The following is a 24,620-nucleotide window of genomic DNA, read 5'->3' on the forward strand; positions in this document are numbered from 1 at the left end:
TTGGGAAAATTTTGACAAGTTATGATTCTTTTTAATCCAAACTGATGAAATTGTAATCTAATAGATAGAGGTCACTTTAGCGGCGTTCATATAGATGTTCATAATAGGTTCAATGAATATCAAAAACACGCACACACACACACACACACACACACACACACACACACATATATATATATATATATATATATATATATATATATATATAATTGGTTATTTTTAAATAATATGTGATAACCCATGGATGGACCCACTATCCCTGGCTCATCCCTAGCTCAAATGGAAGACACTCCCATCAAGGGCTCAGGTATTCTCCTATAAATATCAGGTTTGAGTGTTCAGTTGATTCATTTAATATATAATTTTCAGCAGCATCTTTAGCTGCTCCCCTCATATAACCTCAATCACTGACTTGAGCGTCGGAGGGGCTACGCCAGGACACCCTCCTGGCCCCCCTTCTAACGAACTTATTCGTAATTTCAGGCTCAAGGTAATTTCGGAACCTGCGTCTGGATTAGTGACACTTGCTGGGATCGGATCCTAAATTCTCCGTGAGTATCACTTGGCGCCGTCTGTGGGAAATCTTGAGTTGAGGCGTAGAGATGGTAGGCAAGAGAGGGAGTAGAAGAGCTAGCTCAGCATCATCGCGTCTTCAGAGGGGAATCGAACAATCTCATGTTGAGACAAGACATGAACAACCGCATCTTGAGACGAGACATGAACAACCTCGTCAAGAGACAAGAGCCGAGCAGCCCCTTCACGAGACAAGGGTCGAGCAAACCCGTCCCAATGAGAATGTGAGGAACTTGACCTAGAACAGTTGGGCCAATTTATCACCCGGACAGTGGATGAGGCCGCGAAGAGGAATCAAGAGTCTATGTTTGCAGACGAGCAGACCGCTCGCCAGGAGCGAAAGGTGAATGTGGAGGGCCACCAGAACCGGGTTGAAGAGACGCATCCCCTCCGAAGTGGGGAAGTTAGTGAGATAGGGGAGATGTGGAAGGAAATACAGATGTTGAGGCAATGGTTGGGAAGCAGAGCGCCGACACCCAAGAGAGAAAATCCTTTTTCACTAGCTATTTTAGAAGAAGGGCTTCCTCCAAATTTTCGACAGTCGAATGTGGGAGACTACGATGGACATACTGACCCCAAGGAACACTTGGGGAGGTTTGAGAATGCGGCCATGTTACATCAATATTCAGATGGGGTCAGGTGCAGGGTGTTTCTGGGCACGTTGATGAGGTCAGCTCAGCAATGATTTAACACCTTGCAGCCCAAATCCATATGATCTTTTGAGGATTTTTCCGCCATTTTCTTGCACAGATTCGCTAGCAGCAAAAAACACCAAAAAAACTATTTGAGCTTGTTCGTGGTGAAACAACAAGAAGCTGAAACTTTGCGAGAGTTTGTCCAGCGTTTCAACAACGCAGCGCTGGAGATACCAGCAGCCACTCCTGATATCATGACAAGTGTCTTTACCCAGGGACTTAGAGAAATAGAGTTCTTTAAATCGTTAGTGAAGAAACCTCCATCAAGTTATGATGATCTGTTATCTCGGGCGGAAAAATATGTAAATCTTGAAGATGCCCAACGGCATAAGAGGATGAAGCAGTGGCCTGGGGGAATTAGATTTGAGGGAGCGGAAAGAGGAGGTAGAAAGAGAGGCGAAGGCGAGAGGGAGGATGATAAGGCTAGGGGCAGAGGACTATTGTCATCCCATGTTCCTCTGGATGGGAGTCGTGACAAAGTGATGGAAGTGAGGGAGCCCGATGGGAGGTGGGAGAAGTCGCAAAGGGTTGAGTGCAGTGCTAGATTGACTTCGCGGGATAGATGTAAGGCTCGAGAATTATCAGTTCATTGATGTTAGACTTGTAGAGATAAGAATGCATGAATTATGAGATTTTGAGCAGCAGAGCCGAAGCCACACCGCACCCGCGGTACAAGAAGGACCGCACCCGCGGTGCATTGATAAAAATTGGTGAAATGTGCGAAGCAACACCGCACCCGCGGTGCGCACAAGACCGCACCCGCGGTGATGCAAGCGCCGCACCCACAGTGATCGAGATTCAGAAAATATTCTGGCTGCCGAGAGCTCAGCGCACCCGCGCTCTTACACTGCCGCACCCGCGGTGCTGCATGCGAAAATCCACCTTTGATTTTAATGTTGACACATGGCATGTATATATATATACCTAAGCTGCTGAGTCTTCATTCTTATTCAGATGGAGAGAGAGAGCCGAGAGCAAGCCTTGTTCCTTCAAGCTTTTTCATTGTAGATTTGAGATTGTGCAAGATTTGTTCATCTAATTTTAATTCCGAGCCCGGATTTGTGATCCTTGCATCGTTGGCTACGAAAGGATGTAAGTATATCTCATTTCCAGCATGTTTTGAAAATTATGTGTTGGAAGAATTCAGATTTGACATAGATTATGTGTTCTTGATATTTTAAGCGTCGTAGAAACGTAAACAGATCGAATTTCAGACGCCGTATGCTATTGGTTCGATTTTCAGCATGTATTATTGAAGAGTATGTCGATTTTCAGAGTTGGAAGGGATCATGTCATTGATATTGTGATATTGATGAGATTATGATATTGTATTATGTTGAGACTGAGTTGACCGGTACCGAGAATTACGCTGTTATGCCGTCAATTTGTATCGAGATTTATTATTGATTGGAATATGTGTTGCTTTGAGTTAGAGATTGATATTGTGTGTCTACATATTGCCATTTCAGATTTGAAGTGACAGGTTTGACATTTGATTCGAGATCTCGACAGACAGTGCGACAAGAAAGGTATAATTCATGTGGTCTTGGGATTGCACAACTCGATTCAGATTTGATACGAGTTTTCCTAAATCACATACTAGATTGTTATTACATTGATTATGTAATGTCTTGTTTATTGATTTATATTCGAGTCTTGAGATAGGAGATATTGGCAGATTTGCCAAAACTAGACGTTTCGGTGTATCGACGCATAGGAGCAGATTTGCTATATGTGTAGACCCTCGATACAGAGTTGACCGAAGTCTAGGAATAAGACGTACCGTTACCCCGAGTGGTTGGGTAGGTGACAGACCGTCTTATTCACACCGGGATCCCTAGATTAGAAATGAGTCGAGTCAAGAATTTTATGTGAATACAGATTTGTATTCCTTTGCATGTTTTAGATTTTAATTCATGTTATTCGATTTATGCTATGCTTTTGTACATGATTTATTACATTGGATGCATACATGTTTTATACTGGGATTTGTTCTCACCGGAGTTATCCGGCTGTTGTCGTGTCTGTATGTGTGCATGGCAACAGGTGGGGCAGGATCAGGGTCACGACGAGGAAGAGAGAGTTGATAGCGTGGAGATCTCGGGCGTGGAAGATTCCTAGTTCCTACTAGACTTGTAGCATTTATGTTTGTAGTTGTCATTAAACACTAGTGTATGTTTGTACGCACAGACTTGTATGTACATTACGTTGTTTAATTTCTATCGAGACATTTGATGCTTTCGTTAATACATTTGAATTAATGTTAAAAGCAAATTTTTGACCCACATTTTCGAACAAAGATCCAATTAAATCCCAAAAGAATTGGTTTAGAGCCCGGGTCCCCACAACAGGTGGTATCAGAGCAGTATGTTCTGTAGACTGAGATAGAGTAGAATGAGCGGGGTAGATTGAGTCATCTTCCTTGCTTATATCATGCTAGCATGTCATGATTTATTGATTTCCCTATTATATGTTGTTGTATTATCTGAATTGATTTACAGCATTTCAAGCTTGAATCAGAACCGATTCTCGATCAGAGTCTATGATCAGAGAAGGGCTGAGACAGATGATATTGATTGTGTACTAATCAGTTTGATAATCAGATTTATGCCGCCTAGACGTATACCACAGCCAGAGCAGGGTAGCACGTCTGGTGCACAGATGGATGTTACCGCTACGCCGATGGAGACCTTATTGAAGAGATTTCAGTCTTTTCATCCGCCTACCCTGAAGGGCACAGAGAGTGCAGTAGAGTGCGAGAGCTGGCTTGATGATATCGAGATGTTATTTGAGTCTTTGGCATATACCGATGAACGACGTGTGAAACTGATAGGGCATCAGATGCAAGAGGTTGCCAAGAGCTGGTGGTTGACGACGAAGAGAGCCTTGGAACACCGAGGCATTGATATCACGTGGAAAGTTTTCAAAGATGAGTTCTATCAGCGCTTCTTCCCCGTCTCTTACCGGAAAGATAAGGGAGCTGAATTTGCGAATCTTAGACAGGGACAGTGGAACATCGAGGAGTATGTCGCGAAATTTTCTGCCTTGCTACGATTTGCACCGCATGTGGCCGGGAACGACGAGGCAGTGGCCGATCAGTTCATCAACGGATTGAATCCGGATGTTTTTACGTTGGTGAACACGGGACGGCCTAACACTTTTTCAGAGGCACTGAACTGAGCGAAGGGAGCAGAGGCTGGCTTGATCAGGCAGCGAGGAGCTTCCTACGGTGTGCAGGGGCAGAGACCGCCACAGTCCACGACCGTACAGTTTCCACCACCTCCTCCTCGTTTTGACAGTGGAGCTAGTGGTAGTGGCAAGAAGGAATTTCTAAAGGCTAAGGGCAAACAGTTTAAGAAATCCGGGAGCAGCTCATCGAGTTCGAGTGGATCTCGACAGAGAGGTCAGGGTTCAGATTATAGTGGCGCATACTGTGGTTCGTGCGGAGGGCGACATACCACGGAGCAGTGTCAAGGAGTTCTGGGACGCTGCAACATCTGCAGACAGCAGGGGCATTTCGCCAGAGTGTGCCCACAGAGGAGTTCTCAGCGATTCCAGAGTGCAGGATCGTCTGCTGCAGTGCCACAGATGGAGAGACAGGCATCTTCTGTACACTCTTTTCAGCCACCCTCCACACAGACCCAGCAGAGACCAGGAGGTAGTCAGACTGTGATTCAGCCTCCCAGACAGCAGGCACGTGTTTTTGCCCTGACAGAGGAGCAGGCGCAGGAGGCGCCAGATGACGTCATTGCAGGTAGCTGTTTTCTTTGCGGTTATCCTGCATATGTGTTGATTGACACATGTGCATCTCATACATTCATATCTGAACATTTTGCTTTGAGACATTCATTGCCTGTTAAGTCGATGTCTACAGTAGTGTCTATAGCTTCTCCGTTGGGAAGTGGTTTGATATCTGTGACTACTGTTCGACACTGTATGCTTCAGTTTGAGGGGCATGAGATTGATCTTGATTGTGTAGTACTTGGTTTGGCTGATTTTGATTGTATAGTTGGCATAGATATGTTGACCAAGTACAGGGCCACTGTAGATTGTTTCCACAAGATTGTCAGATTCAGACCCGACATGACAGATGAGTGGAAATTCTACGGCAAGGGTTCCAGATCTCGGATTCCCTTAGTATCTGCTCTGACTATGAGTAGATTGCTTCAGAGAGGAGCAGAGGGATTTCTCGTATATTCAGTAGATCTACTGAAGTCGAGCCCAGCATTGGCAGATTTGCCAGTGGTTTGTGAGTTTGCAGATGTTTTTCCTGATGAGATTCCAGGGTTGCCTCCAATTCGAGAGGTTGATTTCAGCATAGATCTTATGCCCGGTTCTGTTCCTATTTCGAGAGCTCCGTATAGGATGGCGCCGATAGAGCTGAAAGAATTGAAAGCACAGTTGGAGGATCTTCTGTCCAAGGGATATATCAGACCCAGTGTATCTCCTTGGGGTGCTCCGGTGCTTTTCGTTCGAAAGAAAGATGGCTCGATGCGATTATGTATTGATTACAGACAGCTGAATAAGGCAACAGTGAAGAACAAGTATCCTTTGCCTCGCATCGACGACTTGTTTGATCAGCTACAGGGATCCTCGGTATACTCGAAGATTGATTTGAGATCAGGGTATCATCAGCTCAGAGTTAGAGACGTTGATATTCCGAAGACTGCATTCCGAACCAGGTATGGACATTACGAGTTTGTTGTTATGCCTTTCGGTTTGACGAATGCACCTGCGGTGTTTATGAGTTTGATGAACTGCATTTTTCAGAGATATTTAGATGATTTTGTGATTGTGTTTATTGACGACATTTTGGTGTATTCGAAGAGTTTGACTGAGCATGCAGATCACCTGAGGATTGTATTGAAGACTTTGAGAAATGAGCGGTTGTATGCCAAACTGTCCAAGTGTGAATTCTGGCTGCGACAGGTTGTCTTCTTGGGGCACATCATATCTGGAGATGGTATTGCGGTAGATCCGAGTAAAGTTGAGGCTGTTATCAGTTGGCCGAGACCGACTTCTGTGCCTGAGATACGCAGTTTCATGGGTCTAGCTGGGTATTATCGACGTTTTGTCCGAGATTTCTCCAGTATAGCGAAGCCTATCACCCAGTTGACACAGAAGAACATGCCATTTGTGTGGTCAGAAGATTGTGAAGCCAGTTTTGTAGAGCTGAAGAAGAGACTGACTAGTGCGCCTGTCTTGACGATTCCTTCAGGTACAGGTGAATTCGTTGTATATTGCGATGCATCTCACAGAGGGCTAGGATGTGTTCTTATGCAGCGAGGGCACGTGATAGCGTACGCATCTAGACAGTTGAAGCCGCACGAGACCCGTTATCCGATTCATGATCTTGAATTGGCGGCGATTGTTTTTACACTCAAGATCTGGCGTCATTATCTGTATGGCGAGAAGTTTGAGATTTATTCCGATCATAAGAGCCTGAAGTATCTCTTTTCTCAGTCAGAGTTGAATATGAGGCAGCGACGATGGCTTGATCTACTGAAAGATTTTGATTGCGAGATCAAGTACCATCCAGGAAAGTCAAATGCAGTGGCAGACGCCTTGAGTCGAAAGGTATGTGCTCTTTCCTTGTCGACTGTAGGTGTATCGAATTTAGTAGAAGATTGTTGCTTGTCCGGATTGACATTTGATACAGATAGTAGACCGTTGCGACTTGCTGCGATTCAGATTGAACCAGACTTGATTATAAGGAACAAAGAAGCACAGAGAACCGATCCGAGTGTGCAGAGATCGATTGATATGGTCAGAGCTGGACACATCTCAGAATATCAGGTTAGAAATTCTGTTCTGTATGTGAATAACCGTCTAGTGGTGCCAGATGTTCAGATTTGAAACGACAGATCATGTCAGAGGCACACTGTAGTCGGTTCAGCATTCATCCTGGAGGCAGGAAAATGTACAATGATTTGAAGACGCAATTCTGGTGGAAGCAGATGAAGACAGATATTGCAGAATTTTTGTCTAGATGTCTGAATTGCCAACAGGTGAAGGCCGAGAGGAAGAAGCCCGGAGGTTTACTTCAGAGTTTGTCTGTTCCTGAATGGAAATGGGACCACATTTCCATGGACTTCGTGACGAAGTTACCTCGATCTTCGCGGGGCTGTGATTCGATTTGGGTCATCATTGACAGACTGACCAAATCGGCTTGCTTTATTCCGTACAGAATGACCTATCGACACGATCAGATGGCAGAGTTGTATGTCAGAGAGGTCGTCAGACTGCACGGTGTGCCGAAGTCGATCGTATCAGATCGTGATCCACGATTCACTTCTCATTTTTGAGATCACCTGAGGATTGTATTGAAGACTTTGAGAAATGAGCGGTTGTATGCCAAACTGTCCAAGTGTGAATTCTGGCTGCGACAGGTTGTCTTCTTGGGGCACATCATATCTGGAGATGGTATTGCGGTAGATCCGAGTAAAGTTGAGGCTGTTATCAGTTGGCCGAGACCGACTTCTGTGCCTGAGATACGCAGTTTCATGGGTCTAGCTGGGTATTATCGACGTTTTGTCCGAGATTTCTCCAGTATAGCGAAGCCTATCACCCAGTTGACACAGAAGAACATGCCATTTGTGTGGTCAGAAGATTGTGAAGCCAGTTTTGTAGAGCTGAAGAAGAGACTGACTAGTGCGCCTGTCTTGACGATTCCTTCAGGTACAGGTGAATTCGTTGTATATTGCGATGCATCTCACAGAGGGCTAGGATGTGTTCTTATGCAGCGAGGGCACGTGATAGCGTACGCATCTAGACAGTTGAAGCCGCACGAGACCCGTTATCCGATTCATGATCTTGAATTGGCGGCGATTGTTTTTACACTCAAGATCTGGCGTCATTATCTGTATGGCGAGAAGTTTGAGATTTATTCCGATCATAAGAGCCTGAAGTATCTCTTTTCTCAGTCAGAGTTGAATATGAGGCAGCGACGATGGCTTGATCTACTGAAAGATTTTGATTGCGAGATCAAGTACCATCCAGGAAAGTCAAATGCAGTGGCAGACGCCTTGAGTCGAAAGGTATGTGCTCTTTCCTTGTCGACTGTAGGTGTATCGAATTTAGTAGAAGATTGTTGCTTGTCCGGATTGACATTTGATACAGATAGTAGACCGTTGCGACTTGCTGCGATTCAGATTGAACCAGACTTGATTATAAGGAACAAAGAAGCACAGAGAACCGATCCGAGTGTGCAGAGATCGATTGATATGGTCAGAGCTGGACACATCTCAGAATATCAGGTTAGAAATTCTGTTCTGTATGTGAATAACCGTCTAGTGGTGCCAGATGTTTCAGATTTGAAACGACAGATCATGTCAGAGGCACACTGTAGTCGGTTCAGCATTCATCCTGGAGGCAGGAAAATGTACAATGATTTGAAGACGCAATTCTGGTGGAAGCAGATGAAGACAGATATTGCAGAATTTTTGTCTAGATGTCTGAATTGCCAACAGGTGAAGGCCGAGAGGAAGAAGCCCGGAGGTTTACTTCAGAGTTTGTCTGTTCCTGAATGGAAATGGGACCACATTTCCATGGACTTCGTGACGAAGTTACCTCGATCTTCGCGGGGCTGTGATTCGATTTGGGTCATCATTGACAGACTGACCAAATCGGCTTGCTTTATTCCGTACAGAATGACCTATCGACACGATCAGATGGCAGAGTTGTATGTCAGAGAGGTCGTCAGACTGCACGGTGTGCCGAAGTCGATCGTATCAGATCGTGATCCACGATTCACTTCTCATTTTTGGAACAGTTTGCAGCTAGATTTGGGTACGACTTTACACCTGACCACTGCTTATCATCCCCAGACAGACGGACAGTCAGAGCGGACTATCCAGACTTTAGAGGACATGCTGAGAGCTGTAGTACTAGACTTTGGTACTAGTTGGCAAGATTCATTGCCGTTGTGTGAGTTTTCATACAACAACAGCTATCAGACTAGCATTGAGATGGCACCGTTCGAAGCGTTATACGGAAAGAAGTGCAGATCTCCGTTGTACTGGGATGATATTTCTGAGGTACCAGAGTTGGGGCCTGATATGATTCGTGATATGACTGAGAAAGTGAAGAACATTCAGAAGAGAATGAAGACGGCACAGGATAGGCAAGCGAAATACGCCAATATCAGACGCAGACCGTTAGTGTTTGATCAGGGAGACAGAGTATTTTTGAAGATTTCACCTTTCAGAGGCGTTGTCAGATTTGGCAAGCGTGGGAAGTTGTCTCCTAGATACGTCGGTCCGTACGAGATCCTTGAGAAGATTGGCGATCGAGCTTATAGACTTGCTCTTCCTCCTTCATTATCTGGCATTCACGATGTTTTTCATGTATCGATGTTGCGCAGATATGTGCCAGATGATTCTCATGTCATTCAACCTGACGAAGCCGAGTTAGATCATACTCTGAGCTATGTGGAAAAACCGATACAGATTCTGGATCGGAAAGAAAAGAAGCTTAGAACCAAGACCATTCCACTTGTGAAGGTTCAATGGAGTCGTCATGGCATCAAGGAAGCAACTTGGGAGACAGAGTCTGAGATGAGACAGAGGCATCCCGATCTATTTATATGATGTGAGTCTTTCTTCCCATTGTGACTTTACAGTTTCGTATATACTTGCATTATTATTTGCTCATGAGTTCGAGGACGAACTCTTGTCTAAGAGGGGGAGAAATGTAAGGCTCGAGAATTATCAGTTCATTGATGTTAGACTTGTAGAGATAAGAATGCATGAATTATGAGATTTTGAGCAGCAGGGCCGAAGCCACACCGCACCCGCGGTACAAGAAGGACCGCACCCGCGGTGCATTGATAAAAATTGGTGAAATGTGCGAAGCAACACCGCACCCGCGGTGCGCACAAGACCGCACCCGCGGTGGTGAGACCGCACCCGCGGTGATGCAAGCGCCGCACCCGCGGTGATCGAGATTCAGAAAATATTCTGGCTGCCGAGAGCTCAGCGCACCCGCGCTCTTACACTGCCGCACCCGCGGTGCTGCATGCGAAGTGCCACCTTTGATTTTAATGTTGACACATGGCATGTATATATATATACCTAAGCTGCTGAGTCTTCATTCTTATTCAGATGGAGAGAGAGAGCCGAGAGCAAGCCTTGTTCCTTCAAGCTTTTTCATTGTAGATTTGAGATTGTGCAAGATTTGTTCATCTAATTTTAATTCCGAGCCCGGATTTGTGATCCTTGCATCGTTGGCTACGAAAGGATGTAATTATATCTCATTTCCAGCATGTTTTGAAAATTATGTGTTGGAAGAATTCAGATTTGACATAGATTATGTGTTCTTGATATTTTAAGCGTCGTAGAAACGTAAACAGATCGAATTTCAGACGCCGTATGCTATTGGTTCGATTTTCAGCATGTATTATTGAAGAGTATGTCGATTTTCAGAGTTGGAAGGGATCATGTCATTGATATTGTGATATTGATGAGATTATGATATTGTATTATGTTGAGACTGAGTTGACCGGTACCGAGAATTACGCTGTTATGCCGTCAATTTGTATCGAGATTTATTATTGATTGGAATATGTGTTGCTTTGAGTTAGAGATTAATATTGTGTATCTACATATTGCCATTTCAGATTTGAAGTGACAGGTTTGACATTTGATTCGAGATCTCGACAGACAGTGCGACAAGAAAGGTATAATTCATGTGGTCTTGGGATTGCACAACTCGATTCAGATTTGATACGAGTTTCCCTAAATCACATACTAGATTGTTATTACATTGATTATGTAATGTCTTGTTTATTGATTTATATTCGAGTCTTGAGATAGGAGATATTGGCAGATTTGCCAAAACTAGACGTTTCGGTGTATCGACGCATAGGAGCAGATTTGCTATATGTGTAGACCCTCGATACAGAGTTGACAGGAATAAGACGTACCGTTACCCCGAGTGGTTGGGTAGGTGACAGACCGTCTTATTCACACCGGGATCCCTAGATTAGAAATGAGTCGAGTCAAGAATTTTATGTGAATACAGATTTGTATTCCTTTGCATGTTTTAGATTTTAATTCATGTTATTCGATTTATGCTATGCTTTTGTACATGATTTATTACATTGCATGCATACATGTTTTATACTGGGATTTGTTCTCACCGGAGTTATCCGGCTGTTGTCGTGTCTGTATGTGTGCATGGCAACATGTGGGGCAGGATCAGGGTCACGACGAGGAAGAGAGAGTTGATAGCGTGGAGATCTCGGGCGTGGAAGATTCCTAGTGTTTCCTACTAGACTTGTAGCATTTATGTTTGTAGTTGTCATTAAACACTAGTGTATGTTTGTACGCACAGACTTGTATGTACATTACGTTGTTTAATTTCTATCGAGACATTTGATGCTTTCGTTAATACATTTGAATTAATGTTAAAAGCAAATTTTTGACCCACATTTTCGAACAAAGATCCAATTAAATCCCAAAAGAATTGGTTTAGAGCCCGGGTCCCCACAATAGACGAGAAGGATCTTCATCCAGGAGTCGAGAGAGGTCTCGCTCGTTCCCTAAGTGTGTTCAAGGCCCTCCATGGATAAATCAGAGGATTGAGGAGCAGAGAGGGAAAGGTCGAGGTCAAGATATCCCTCAAGAGCCCGTCGAACCGAGGAGAAGAATGAATGAGGATAACCACCATACGAGAGGAATGATTCATATGATCTCGGGGGATGCTACTGATGGAGACTCTGGGCGAGCTCGGAAGACACATGGGAGAAGGTTGGAGAACTTTGAGATATCTAGGGGTGGAGACTTACCACAAGACCCCGTCATCAGCTTTGTGCCGGAAGACCTCCGAGGCATTGTGACTCCACATAACGATGCCTTGATGGTGACGGACACCATTAGCAATTATGATGTGGTGATGATATTTATTGATAATCAAAGCTCCATAAATGTCTTGTTCAAGAGCACGTTGGATCAAATGAAGGTGGAGGATTCGAGTTTGATCCGGTCTCCACCCCGCTGTATGGGTTTGCAGGACACGCCATCCCGCCTTTGGGTCAGATTTTTCTTTCCCTATCCTTGGGGACTGATCCTCATCAGGTAACAAAAATGATAGCCTTCACCATGGTGGATACTCCATCAGCGCATAATGAAATTCTAGGACGGCCAGCCCTGAATGATTTTAGAGCTCTAGCTTCCACTTGTCATCAGAAGCTTAAGTTTCCTGTGAGAAAAGGAGTTGGAGTCTTGTGCGGGGACCAAAAAGTCGAGTGTCGGTGTTATGAAGGGGTAGTGAGGGAGGAGGGAAAGGAATGCGCGTGGAGGTTAACATGATTAGAAATAGAAGAAGTGGGTGACTTGGTTCTGTTCAAGGTGCAAGAAGAGCAGATGGAAAGTTGGACCTAGAGTGGGAGGGTCTTTTCAGCTGGGTGACTTCTGTTCTGTTCAAGCTGCAAGAAGAGCCCCCGAGCGCTCGCCCAGATGGAAAGTTGGACCTACTTTCTCATCTTCGCTTTCACTTGAAGATTCTTCAGAAATGGATTTTTCAGATTCTGATTCAGCCCATTGGCCTTTATCTTCTTCTGCAACTAAGACTCGCTGACTTTTCTTTTTGATGAATCTTTTGTTGTCTTTACCTCGTCTTCTGTCACTCGATTTCTTTTCATCGTTTATTGGCCTGTTGCATTCTCCAATAAAGTGTCCTTTCTTTCCACAGTTAAAACAAGCTTGATCATCATCAGTATGGTCCTTGTTAAAACGAGGTTTATTCATTTATGATTGATTTTTCGCATAAATTTACTGAATTTTTTAACGAATAAAGACATGGCTTCATTACTTAATTGCTCTGCCGATTTCTTACTTGAGGAATCTTCGACCGGAAGAGTCACTATAGTAGCTGGCAATGCCTTCGTCTGTTGAGATGTGGATGGATCTTCTTCAGTTCGTATACCAAGTTCAAACTCATAGGCTTTAAGGTCAGCAAAGAGATCATGAAGTTCCAGTTTATTCAAGTCTTTGGATTCTCGCATTGCAGTAGTCTTTACGTCCCATTCTCTGGGAAGAGCTCGCATAACTTTTAGAGCAATTTCACGGTTAGAATACTCTTTTCCTAATGAAGTGAGTTCGATGATAATACTGCTGAACCGTTCGTCAAATTCTGCCAGAGTTTCTCCTGGCTTCATCTTTGCATTATCAAAATTTTGGATGGCAACGGTCAGCTTGTTTTATTTCGTTTGGTCGTTGCTTTCACATAGTTGAGTCAGCTTTTCCCATTTCCTTGGCAGTAGTGCATGTTTTGATCTTGGCAAACATATTTTTTTCCAAGGTTTTGTAGAGGATATCTTTTGCAACACTGTCCAGGTTTGCTTTCTTTTTATCCTCAGCTGTCCATTCAGATATGTGCTTTTCGACCATCTGAGTTACACCTTCGGTAGTGGCAGCAGCTGTGTTTCTTTCAAGATTTTCATTGGCCCATCAGTAATGATATACCACATGTCGTCATCTTGGGCTGCTAGATGTGCCTGCATACGAATCTTCCAATCATCATAATCTTCTTTAGAGAACATATGAATTTTATTGAAAGATGCTATAAGTGTTCAAAAGTTATCAATGTTTGAGAAAAACCCCGCTATGATATTACTTGTTAGGATCGGGAAAAATTTAGAGGGGGGTGAATGAACTCTTTCAAATTTTTGAATACGAGTTTGATTTCAACAGTTTTTAGGCGGTTGAAAACGTCTTCTCAAACGGTTGAGAATGTGAACCACTATTAAGTGCGGAAAACGATTCACAATCTTCTTTACAAATAAAAACACAATATCAGGCTTGAAGTAATGAATAAAGACTAGACAGATAAATGATTGCAGAAAGTAATATGACTCAGATTTGTTGTGGATGTTCGGAGAATGAATACTCCTACATCACCTCTTCTTCCTCCTTAGGAAGGATTTCACTAAAAGACTTTGACTTTACAAACTTCTTGTAACAACCCACTCAAATCAGGACTTATCACACAGCCTGTTTTGGAACTCTTAATGATCACTTTACACTTCTGGTTATTTAAGAACACCTAGTTCACCAGATATCAAAGCTGAAACAAATAACCAAAGGGTTAATGGTATGAGTAAAAGGTTTTGATTTAGAAGCACGAAAATGATCCTTAAATGATCAGATAAATTTCACTTTTTGTGTGTGCTGAATTAAGCGATGGAGTATATGAACTTTGAAGAGCGCTCTAAGATCTTTTTGAATATGCAAGCGAGTTGTGATGTTGCAGCTAAGAATCCCCGAGGTTTTAGCTAGCATATTCTTCCGTTAATATACACGATTTTTTAACGGTCGGAAAGGACATAACCAACGTTAACCTGATCTTCTGTTCAGACGTGTTATTGTCGATATGTTGTGTGAGAACCCAAATTTTTTGGCCCGTAATTAATTAAATATAGACATGTATAAGAATTTATTTTCGAGTTATAATAAATTCGAAAATATAAATAATACATGGAATTCAAAATTCAGTGTAAGATATACGATAAATAAGGCTGGATATCAATCAAATTTGGAAAGAAATTTTACATACAAAGTAGATTTTCTCAACATGGAAGCATATCAATATTTATGGAATGATTATTTCGAATTTATGGAAGGAGCATCTCCAAATTATGGAAAGATATCAATCAAATTATGGTAAGATTTTTACCACCCCTCTATAAATAGCAGGACCTCCATTCAAATTTCACACCTTAATTTTCGAGTTTTCTCTCTATATTTTCGAAATTCCTCTCCAAAATTCTGCAAGAGTCATCAAAGTTCTGTCCACGTTCAGAAATTCGTTTCTCTCGCTCGGTTGTTCGGAATCCGATCTCCACCGTTCAGAAGATGCTTCCATATGTTTGAATAACATATCCAAATTTCGTCCAAATCGAACGGTTAGTTTTTCATTTATAGCCTTCGTAAGAAAATTTCTCAGATTTTAGGCGAGAAACAACATACCTACGGTTTTTTCGTCCATAAGCAGGATAAAACGACTTCAAACTCGATCTCCACCGTTCATAACTTAACTAACGTACTTGATAACGTACTGTAAAAGTTTGAGCCCGATCCAATGGTTCAATAAGGTGCAAGGAATTTTACAAGATGGATGATTTTTCGGTAGAGGTTCTGTTGCGTTTTCGTAACATTATTCTTCTATGGTTTTTGAGTTCTTCACGTTTTCTTCAAGTCTAAGGTAAGTGGGCTGTTTTAAATCTTGAAATTTCGGTTTTATGCATATAAAAGTTCTGTTTTTGGTTTTAATATTCGGTCGAGCTCCGTCTCCCGTCTATACGTTTTCACGAAATTTGATACGTGTATGTGTTGACACTGTGAGGATTCCCTGAAAATGGATGGAATTCCAACATATGACCCTTAACGGTGGGATAGAACCATTTTATGGCATCGCCCCCTTAGAGGATTAAAACTTAGGGACTGACGTCAGTAAACCATGAAGGGTGAAAAATCGCAGTGTTGTTTATGATATGAGTATGATGTTACGATTATGCAAAAGTATTCTGTATTTATATGTGGTTTTCGAAAATGTTGTAAAATTGTTATGTTGTGTTCAATATCCCCCACTTGCTTAGTATTTCCCAAAATACTCACCCCTTACTCTACCCTCCCAGATAAATCAGAAGAAGAAATAGAGAAAGAAGAATCGAACGCAAGTTTTTGGACTGATAGTGGGTGCATGAAGAATTTTAATTAAGAATATATTATTGTTAGTTTCTAATCCAAGATATAAACGCTTCCGCAGATTTTTATCGTTTCAGATGTACTATTGTAAAAACGATTCCATTTTTATGGTATTTATGATGTATAAACTGGTTTTGGTGTATACTGTACTACGAGGCTTGTTTTTGAGCAATTATGTGATTGTTGAATAACGCCGGTGTTAAATAACCCCGGTCTCGGGGCGTGACATTTAAGTGGTATCAGAGCCGCCAGGTTCATAATCTAGTTGGGAAGAAAAAAAATCGATCAGATTATGGAAAAACGACGATGCAGTCCTCTCCGAAATGGCCCAACAAGTAATATTCACCACTTTCTCATGAGGCGTGGTTCGAAAACGTGAAAATCTTCGTTTAAGACCTCCGAAATCGCGTTTTTGCTGTTTTAGGAAAATTTCGTAGAACTCATAACTTTTCGTAAGAAACTCAGAATTTAATTCTGTCAACTGTTCTAGAATCCTCTCAACGTATTCTTTCTATCCATGGGTCAATGTACAAACTTTCTACTATTGTAAAATTTCTCGAAAAATCACGTTCAACATGTTTCTTGAAATACTTGTCGAAATTTTATGGAATTGTATTAGGGGGACAATTAGTATTTGTCTATATTTTTGGGAATCTACCTATCACAGATGATTTGAGTTAAGCTTCTGATTTAAGAAAATAAATTTGACTCGAGGATGATAAGTTATTTATGAAAACTAATATGAGAAAAATTGATATAAGAATTATATCATAAGTTTTGGGTATTGTACTATAGAAGTTGACTCTGTGTCGATAGTTAATTGTGTGAGCAATATGTTTGGGTTATTAAGAATATTAAGCGATAATTTTAAATATGTAGGACATTGGAATATCTTGTGAGAAAATATCTTCAGGTCAAGGAATTTATATTATTTTGGGATAACAAGTAGGCTACGACCTTACGTAAATAAAATAAGTTATGAGATATTGATGGGTATTAAGTAAATCATAGTACAATAAGTTTTGACTTTTATGGTACTAAGAATTATTCAAAGAGAATGACATTCAATGAAATCCTTTGTTTTAGAGTGTGATAGGCTCGTGATATTGATGAAAGTAAAATTTAGTAAAAATTATTATTATTATTATTTGAGGTAACAACTAGGTTATAATTTTCGGGATTTAAGTCAATAAGCTATAGATCGATACTGAGTTAAGTTCAATATTCTATATGGCTTTTAATTTTTGAGATAATGATCGTGATAATTTCAAGATAAGATAAAAATTAGTATAAATTAACATATGTTTAATGCCGACTTCATTCAACTCACTCCGGTAGATTTCGACGACATCTTAAGAATGAATCGGTTATCTAAGAGCCTTGCAAAATAGTAGATGGCCAGAGTAAGAATGTCAAAATCTGAACTCCGAACCAAGAAGAAATCAGGTACCATGGCGATACCAAGGAACATAAATACATTTTCGGTTACCCAGACTTGAAAAGTCATAATATTGGGAAAAGAAGTTTACTAGCAATGGTGAACAAAGTGCAAGAAGGAGATGAGCTGAAGTTGGAAGATATTCCAGTAATACGAAATATTTCGGACATTTTTCCAGAAAGGCTTCTTGGAATGTTCTCGGACTAAAAAGTATAGTTTGAGATAAATTTGGTACCGATGATGCACTATCTTCAATACACTATATCGAATGGCTCCAGATGAACTCAAGGAGCTAAAAATAACAACTTCAAGATTTGTTAGACAAAAAGCAGATTAGGCCAAGTGCATTCTCCTTGGGAGCTAAAGTCCTATTTGTAAGGAAGAAAGATGGAAGTATGAGATTGTGTATAGATTATCGAGAACTCTATAAGATCACAATCAAGAATAAATATATTCTTTCAATAATAGATGGTCTTTTTGATCAATTTAAATGAGCTATAGTCTTCTCCAAGCTTGACCTGAGGACTTGCTATCATCAACTATAGGTCATAGCAGAAGATATCCCCAAGACAGCCTTTCGAACCAGGTATGGGTATTATGAATTCACAGTGATGCCTTTTGGTCTGACCAACGCACCGGCAGCATTCATGGATCTGATGAACATGGTATTCAAGCCATTCTTGGATCAATTCATAGTGGTATTCATCGATGATATCCTCGTCTATTCCCCTGAAAAGACGAGCCATGAAGAGCACCTTCACCTTGCTCTGCAAATCTTGAGAGAGAATAAGCTCTATGCGAAGTTCAGCAAGTGTGAATTCTGGCTAAAGAGTATGTCATTTCTGGGACACATAATCTCGAGAGAAGGAGCGTCAGTGGATCCAAGGAAGGTAGAGGCGATTACTGAGTGGCCAAGACTGAAGAACGCCACCGATATCAGAAGCTTTCTTGGACTGGCAGGTTACTATCGGAAGTTTGTCGAAGGATTCTCCTCGATAGCCGTACCACTGACGAAGCTCACACAGAAGAATTCTAAATTCATCTGGAATGATGATTGTGAGAAGAGTTTCCAGACATTTGAAAGAGAAACTCACATCCACGCCAGTGTTGATCCTCCCCGCAGAGAATAAAGATTTCACTATCTACAGTGACGCCTCTAAGGACTGTCTAGGATGCGTACTCATGCAAGAAGGAAGGGTTATCGCTTACGCATCAAGGCAGTTGAAACCGTACGAGCAGAACAACCCTACTCATGATCTGGAACTAGCAGCGGTTGTCTTCGTCTTAAAGATATGGAGGCACTATCTCTATGGAGCTAAATGTGAAATCTTCACAGAACATCAGAGCCTCAAGTACTTGTTCACCCAAAAGGAGCTGAATATGAGGCAAAGGCGATGGATCGAACTTCTAAAGGACTATGACTTGACCATAAGCTACCATCCGGGTAAAGCAAACAAAGTGGCTGATGCGCTAAGTCGGAAGGGCCCAGGCAAGGTAACTCTAGCTTCCCTCTCGGCCAGCCATGTCTGCGGTAGACCGTCAAGTTAAACCAAGATCGAGACCCGGTATTGACTAAATTTAAAGAGCAAGTCAGAGAAGGGAAGTCTCAGGATCATCAGATTGATGACAAGGGAATCTTGTGGATGAAAGGAAGACTGTGTGTGCCCGACAGTGATAACCTTCGCCAAGAGATAATGGCAGGAGCGCACAAGTCAAAATTCTCAGTTCATCCAGGCAGTACAAAAATGTACAGGGACCTCAAGAATAGTTTCTGGTTGAATGGCATGAAAAGAGATGTAGCTGAATTCGTCTCCAGATGTCAGGTATGCCAGCAGGTCAAAGCAGAACACCAGCGACCTGGAGGATTACTGCAACCCCTGGAAATTCTCGAGTGGAAATGGGAGCATATTTCCATGGACTTTGTGGTAGGATTACCAAAGTCTAGGTCAAGCCACGACGGTATATGGGTGATTGTGGACAGACTCACAAAGACTACACACTTCCTACCCGTCCGCATGAATTACAATCTCGACAAGTTGGCTTCACTGTACATGGACAACATTGTGAGACTGCATGGAGTACCAGTGAGCATCTTATCTGATAGAGATCCAAGGTTCGTCTAGCGCTTTTGGAAGAGCTTTCAAGAGGCCATGGGAACGAAAGTGACCATAAGTACGGCCTATCATCCTCAAACTGATGGGCAAACGGAGAGAACATACAGGCCTTAGAAGATATGCTGCGAGCGTGCGCCTTGGAATTCAGTAGCAACTGGAGCATCATCTACCCTTAATTGAGTTTGCGTACAACAACAGCTATCACAACAGCATCGGAATGGCTCCATACGAAGCCCTTTATGGAAGAAAATGTCGATCACCAGTTTATTGGGATGAAGTGGGAGAGAAAGCTATAGTAGGACCTGAGCTAGTACAAATGACAGTGGACAAGGTTTAAATTGTCCGAGAAAAGCTCAAGGCAGCTCAAGACCGGCAGAAGAGCTGGGCAGATCTGAAAAGAAGGCCGGTAGAGTTCAACGTGGGCGAGAAAGCTTATCTGAAAGTCTCGCCTATGAGAGGAGTTGTCCGATTCAGTAAGGCCGGGAAACTGAACCCTCGATATGTTTGACCATTCGAAATCTTGGAGAAAGTGGGCACGCTAGCATGCAGACTAGCACTGCCACCAAACATGTCAAGGATCCACAGCGTGTTCCATGTGTTCCAACTGAGAAGGTACATTCCAGACCCAAGTCACGTTTTAGAAGTAGAACCACCCTTGACCGAAGGAAACTTGGGAGAAGGAATGAAATACGAAGAAATTCCTATCAGAATCGTGGACACCAAGGAACAAGACCTCAGACGATGCATCACTCCCTACGTCAAAGTGCAGTGGTCTAACCATACGGAGCGGGAAGCAACTTGGGAAGTGGAAGAGAAAATGCGAAAGGATTATCCCTACCTATGTGGAGACCAAGCCAACTCAAGTTTCGAGGACGAAACTTCCAGTAAGGAGGGAGGGATGTGAGAACCCAAATTTTTGGGCCCGTAATTAATTAAATATAGACATGTATAAGAATTTATTTTCGAGTTATAATAAATTCGAAAATATAAATAATACATGGAATTCAAAATTCAGTGTAAGATATACGATAAATAAGGCTGAATATCAATCAAATTTGGAAGGAAATATTACATACAAGGTAGATTTTCTCAACAAAGAAACATATCAATATTTATGGAATGATTATCTCGAATTTATGGAAGGAGAATCTCCAAATTATGGAAATATATCAATCAAATTATGGTAAGATTTTTACCACCCCTCTATAAATAGGAGGACCTCCCATTCAAACTTCACACCTTAATTTTCGAGTTTTCTCTCTATATTTTCGAAATTCCTCTCCAAAATTTTGCACGAGTCATCAAAGTTCTGTCAATGTTCATTCGTTTCTCTCACTCGGATGCTCGGAATCCGATCTGCACCGTTTCCAATATACTTCCATATGTTTTGCATAACATATCCAAATTTCGTCCAAATCGAACGGTTAGTTTTTCGTTTATAGCCTTCGCAAGTAAACTGTTCAGAATTTAGGTGAGAAACAATATACCTACGGTTTGTTCGCCCATAAGCAGGATAAAACGACATCAAACTCGATCTCCACCGTTCATAACTTAACTAACGTACTTGGTAACGTACTGTAAAAGTTTGAGCCCGATCCAACAGTTCAATAAGGTGCAAGGAATTTTACAAGACGGATGATTTTTCGGTAGAGGTGCTGTTGCGTTTTCGAAGCATGATTCTTCTATGGTTTTTGAGTTTTTCACGTTTTCTTCCAGTCTAAGGTAAGTGGGCTGTTTTAAATCTTGAAGTTTCGGTTTTATGCATATGAAAGTTCTGTTTTTGGTTTTAATATTCGGTCGAGCTCCGTCTCCCGTCTATACGTTTTTACGAAATTTGATACGTGTATGTGTTGTTATGATATGAGTATGATGTTACGATTATGCAAAAGTATGCTGTATTTATATGTGGTTTTCGAAAATGTTGTAAAATTGTTATCTTGTGTTCAATATCTCCCACTTGCTGAGTATTTCCCAAAATACTCACCCCTTACTCTACTCTCTCAGATAAATCAGAAGAAGAAATAGAGAAAGAAGAATCGGACACAAGTTTTTTGACTGATAGTGGACGCATGAAGAATTTTAATTAAGAATATGTTATTGTGAGTTTCTAATCCAAGATATAAACGCTTTCGCAGATTTTTATTGTTTCAGATGTACTTTTGTAAAGACGATTCCATTTTTATGGTATTTATGATATAAACTGGTTTTGGTGTATACTGTACTACGAGGCTTGTTGTTTAGCAATTATGTGATTGTTGAATAACGCCGATGTCAAATAACCCTGGTCTCGGGGCGTGACATGTTGAGCATTAAATGATCTTTGATAAGCGCATTTAATGTTCCTCTTGCAAATCATTATTCTGAATCGCTTTTCTTTGAGGAGTTCCTTTTCAGGAAACTGTTTTGAACAGCAGAGCTTTAAGTCAATGCATGGTCTTTTTTTTTCTGGGAAAGATAATTAAATGCAGATCAATCTTGGAACTGATGTATGTATTTGTTGATTTCAAAGCGGTGTAATGCTTGAATGTTTTGATCCGGTTAGAGAATGTCTTTGAGCAATAAATAGTTCTCTTTAATGTTCTGGTTCTGATAAACACGGTCTGAAGTGACCAGTTGAACTACTTCGAGCTTTGATTAGTTAGAGAAATCCACCAGATGATAAACTAAGCGGTTTGAACTGTTGCATATCTGATATACGAACTGCAGCTGAGAATTTGTTTTTGTCAAACACCAAAATTCTTGGGAATAATATTTTCTTAACAGTTTCCCCATTTTTGGTGATGACAAAACTTAGCTGTATGTCTTAGGAAACATTAAGATATTGACGAAGATATATAAGAGCGAAAATTTTGTATTTCATTAACAATAAACAGAGTAACTTGCTCGCTGTATTTTGCAAGAAAAGTTGCTATAGACCTTTTACTTTGTTTCACTGTTTTTCTCCTCATTTCCTTTTTCTTTTGATTTGTGCAATTCCTTCAAGATCGATATTTCTGCATCTTGAATTGCCTTTTGACGCTCTCTTTCTCTCTTTTTGACATCACCGTGTACGAGGAAAGTCATGATTTCTGCAAGCTGAGCACCTTGGGCATCCAATCAGTGTTCTAATTTTGTCTAAAGACTGGTCATTTGCTCCGAGAGACCAAGGCACATGTTAATATGTTTAGCGTTATGTTGAACTTGCTTGATTGAGAACCCTGTTTCCATCGTGGAGATATCGTTTCGGAGAGCCAACTTGACTGATCGAAGATCTTCCTTCAGATCAAGTTGTTTTTGAGTGAGTGCCAGAATTGATTGATCCATAGAAGTCAATTTAGTCAAAATTTGTTGTTGGCGACTTTCTTCTATATCTTCTTCTTCCTCAAATTGCCCCTCTTCGGATAGTACATTGTCTTTGAGAATAACCATGTCAAAGGAGGAGTGCTTCTCAGCAATGTTTGATTTGTCTGGCTCAGTAAGTTCAGCAGTGATGTCCTCGATGATTTTGTCAATATCATCATTGGAGGGCAAGGTTTTAGAGCTGGTTACAAATGGTTCCTCAGGTTGCGTTGACGGAGGAGTGGTTGGAGGAGATTTAGCAGGTAATGGAAATGTGATCATCTCAGTGTCCTGTACTTCTTTTGGAGAAGTCAATGATTGTTCCGGAAGGATTGTTGAATCATTTTTGGTGGGAGAGTTTGGTGGAGTAACTGTTTTATCTTGAAAGATGACAACATGATCAAAGTTGGATAGAAACGTTTCTGCCTCATCAGTAAAAACAGTTTGAGCAGCTGAAAAATCAGGCTGAGGCAGTTGGGTGGACAACTCCATGACATGGACTATTGGAGACTTAGATGGAACGAGTGTCAATCAGATGGTTCTTTAATTCAGTGCTTAATAAGTCTTCAGACGTAATTTTATCAGAAGGAGCTGCAATGGTATCTTCATTAACCGGTTGAGCTGACATTGGAAGTATTGGTGAAGGAGGTTTTGAACTGGGAGAGGTAGATGAAGGACTCTTTTTGGAAGAGACGGTTCGAATCTGTTCTAAACTTAATGCTTCAGCAATTTCCATCACATATTCAAACTTGCCCTGTTCTGCAGTGGCTGGAAGGTCGAGATCCTAACGCATTTGTGCGACTCTCATAGCAAGTCCCAAAGCGTCCATCTCAATTTGAGATATTACGACAGAATCATCCATGGCAGTGGGACTTATAGGATCAAAATTTAGCCTTTTCCGCTGAATAATGAGTCGTAGAGTGCTTTCCTTCATTTGAAGTTCCAGAAAGTCTCGTCGACGAAGTGCGGTTTGAATATCAGCTGTTTCTACCCATTCCAAAATGGACCGTTCAAGCTTAGCGTCTGCTTTTATTTTACCGGTTTCAAGTAATGAATCAAAAGTCACAGTCGTCCGATACTGAACCCACTTATCAAACATCTTGATCTTTCTCTGTACTGCCTCATTTACATGTTCGCTTGCGAGTACTATTGTTTTATGAACTGCATTGTTTTGCGGTGGATTTTCAATCATGACTTGTTTTCCCTTATCTGAGGATAGCATGATTGGAACTCCAGAATAAGATGAGTGAATTTCTGGTTCTACAATTTGAATTCCCTTCAGTTTAGTGATTGCAGGGATTGGAGCAGGAACAAGTTGGTCAAAGTTCGGTGGCTAAATCAATCCGTGGAGGAAGCCACTTGGGAGTCAGAAGCGGACATGAGGATTTGCTACCCGGAATTGTTCGGTAAGATTTAATTTCGAGGACAAAATTTATATAAGTGGGGGAGGAACTGTAGTGCCCAAAATTCAGTACACGTATAACCCATTCATTTATTTAAATTTTCAAACCATTTATTTAATTTTAAACGAGTCTTATTTGTGCATGCTTTATTTAAATGAGGTATTTTAAATTATTTATGTCTATGTGATGCACGTTAAAATGTTTCTTTCAAGTTTCTTGTTTCAGGCGATTATTCAAGGCGGCATCGAGGAAAAGACCGGTGACGAGTTTGGCAATTTTTTTAGCATGATATTTTTATTTTAAGTTGAGGTTGGGGAATTTTAAATAGTTTATTAAGTTTAGCATTTGATAGCCTAATTTAATTATTAGATGAT

General features: G+C 41.4%; 1 protein-coding gene across 1 annotated transcript; it reads left to right on the plus strand.

Moving 5' to 3' along the window:
* The first annotated feature begins 240 nt into the window (after window positions 1–240).
* LOC140842133 (uncharacterized) lies at window positions 241–12,577 on the plus strand. Its single transcript, XM_073209943.1, has 5 exons — window positions 241–307; window positions 846–1,242; window positions 1,324–1,795; window positions 11,844–12,299; window positions 12,344–12,577. Exons 1-5 carry the CDS (start codon window positions 241–243, stop codon window positions 12,575–12,577), a joined length of 1,626 nt encoding a protein of 541 aa, XP_073066044.1.
* The last annotated feature ends 12,043 nt before the right edge of the window (window positions 12,578–24,620 follow it).

The sequence above is a fragment of the Primulina eburnea genome, chromosome 9 (genome assembly GCF_022965805.1).
Source record: "Primulina eburnea isolate SZY01 chromosome 9, ASM2296580v1, whole genome shotgun sequence".
Lineage (NCBI taxonomy): Eukaryota > Viridiplantae > Streptophyta > Magnoliopsida > Lamiales > Gesneriaceae > Primulina > Primulina eburnea.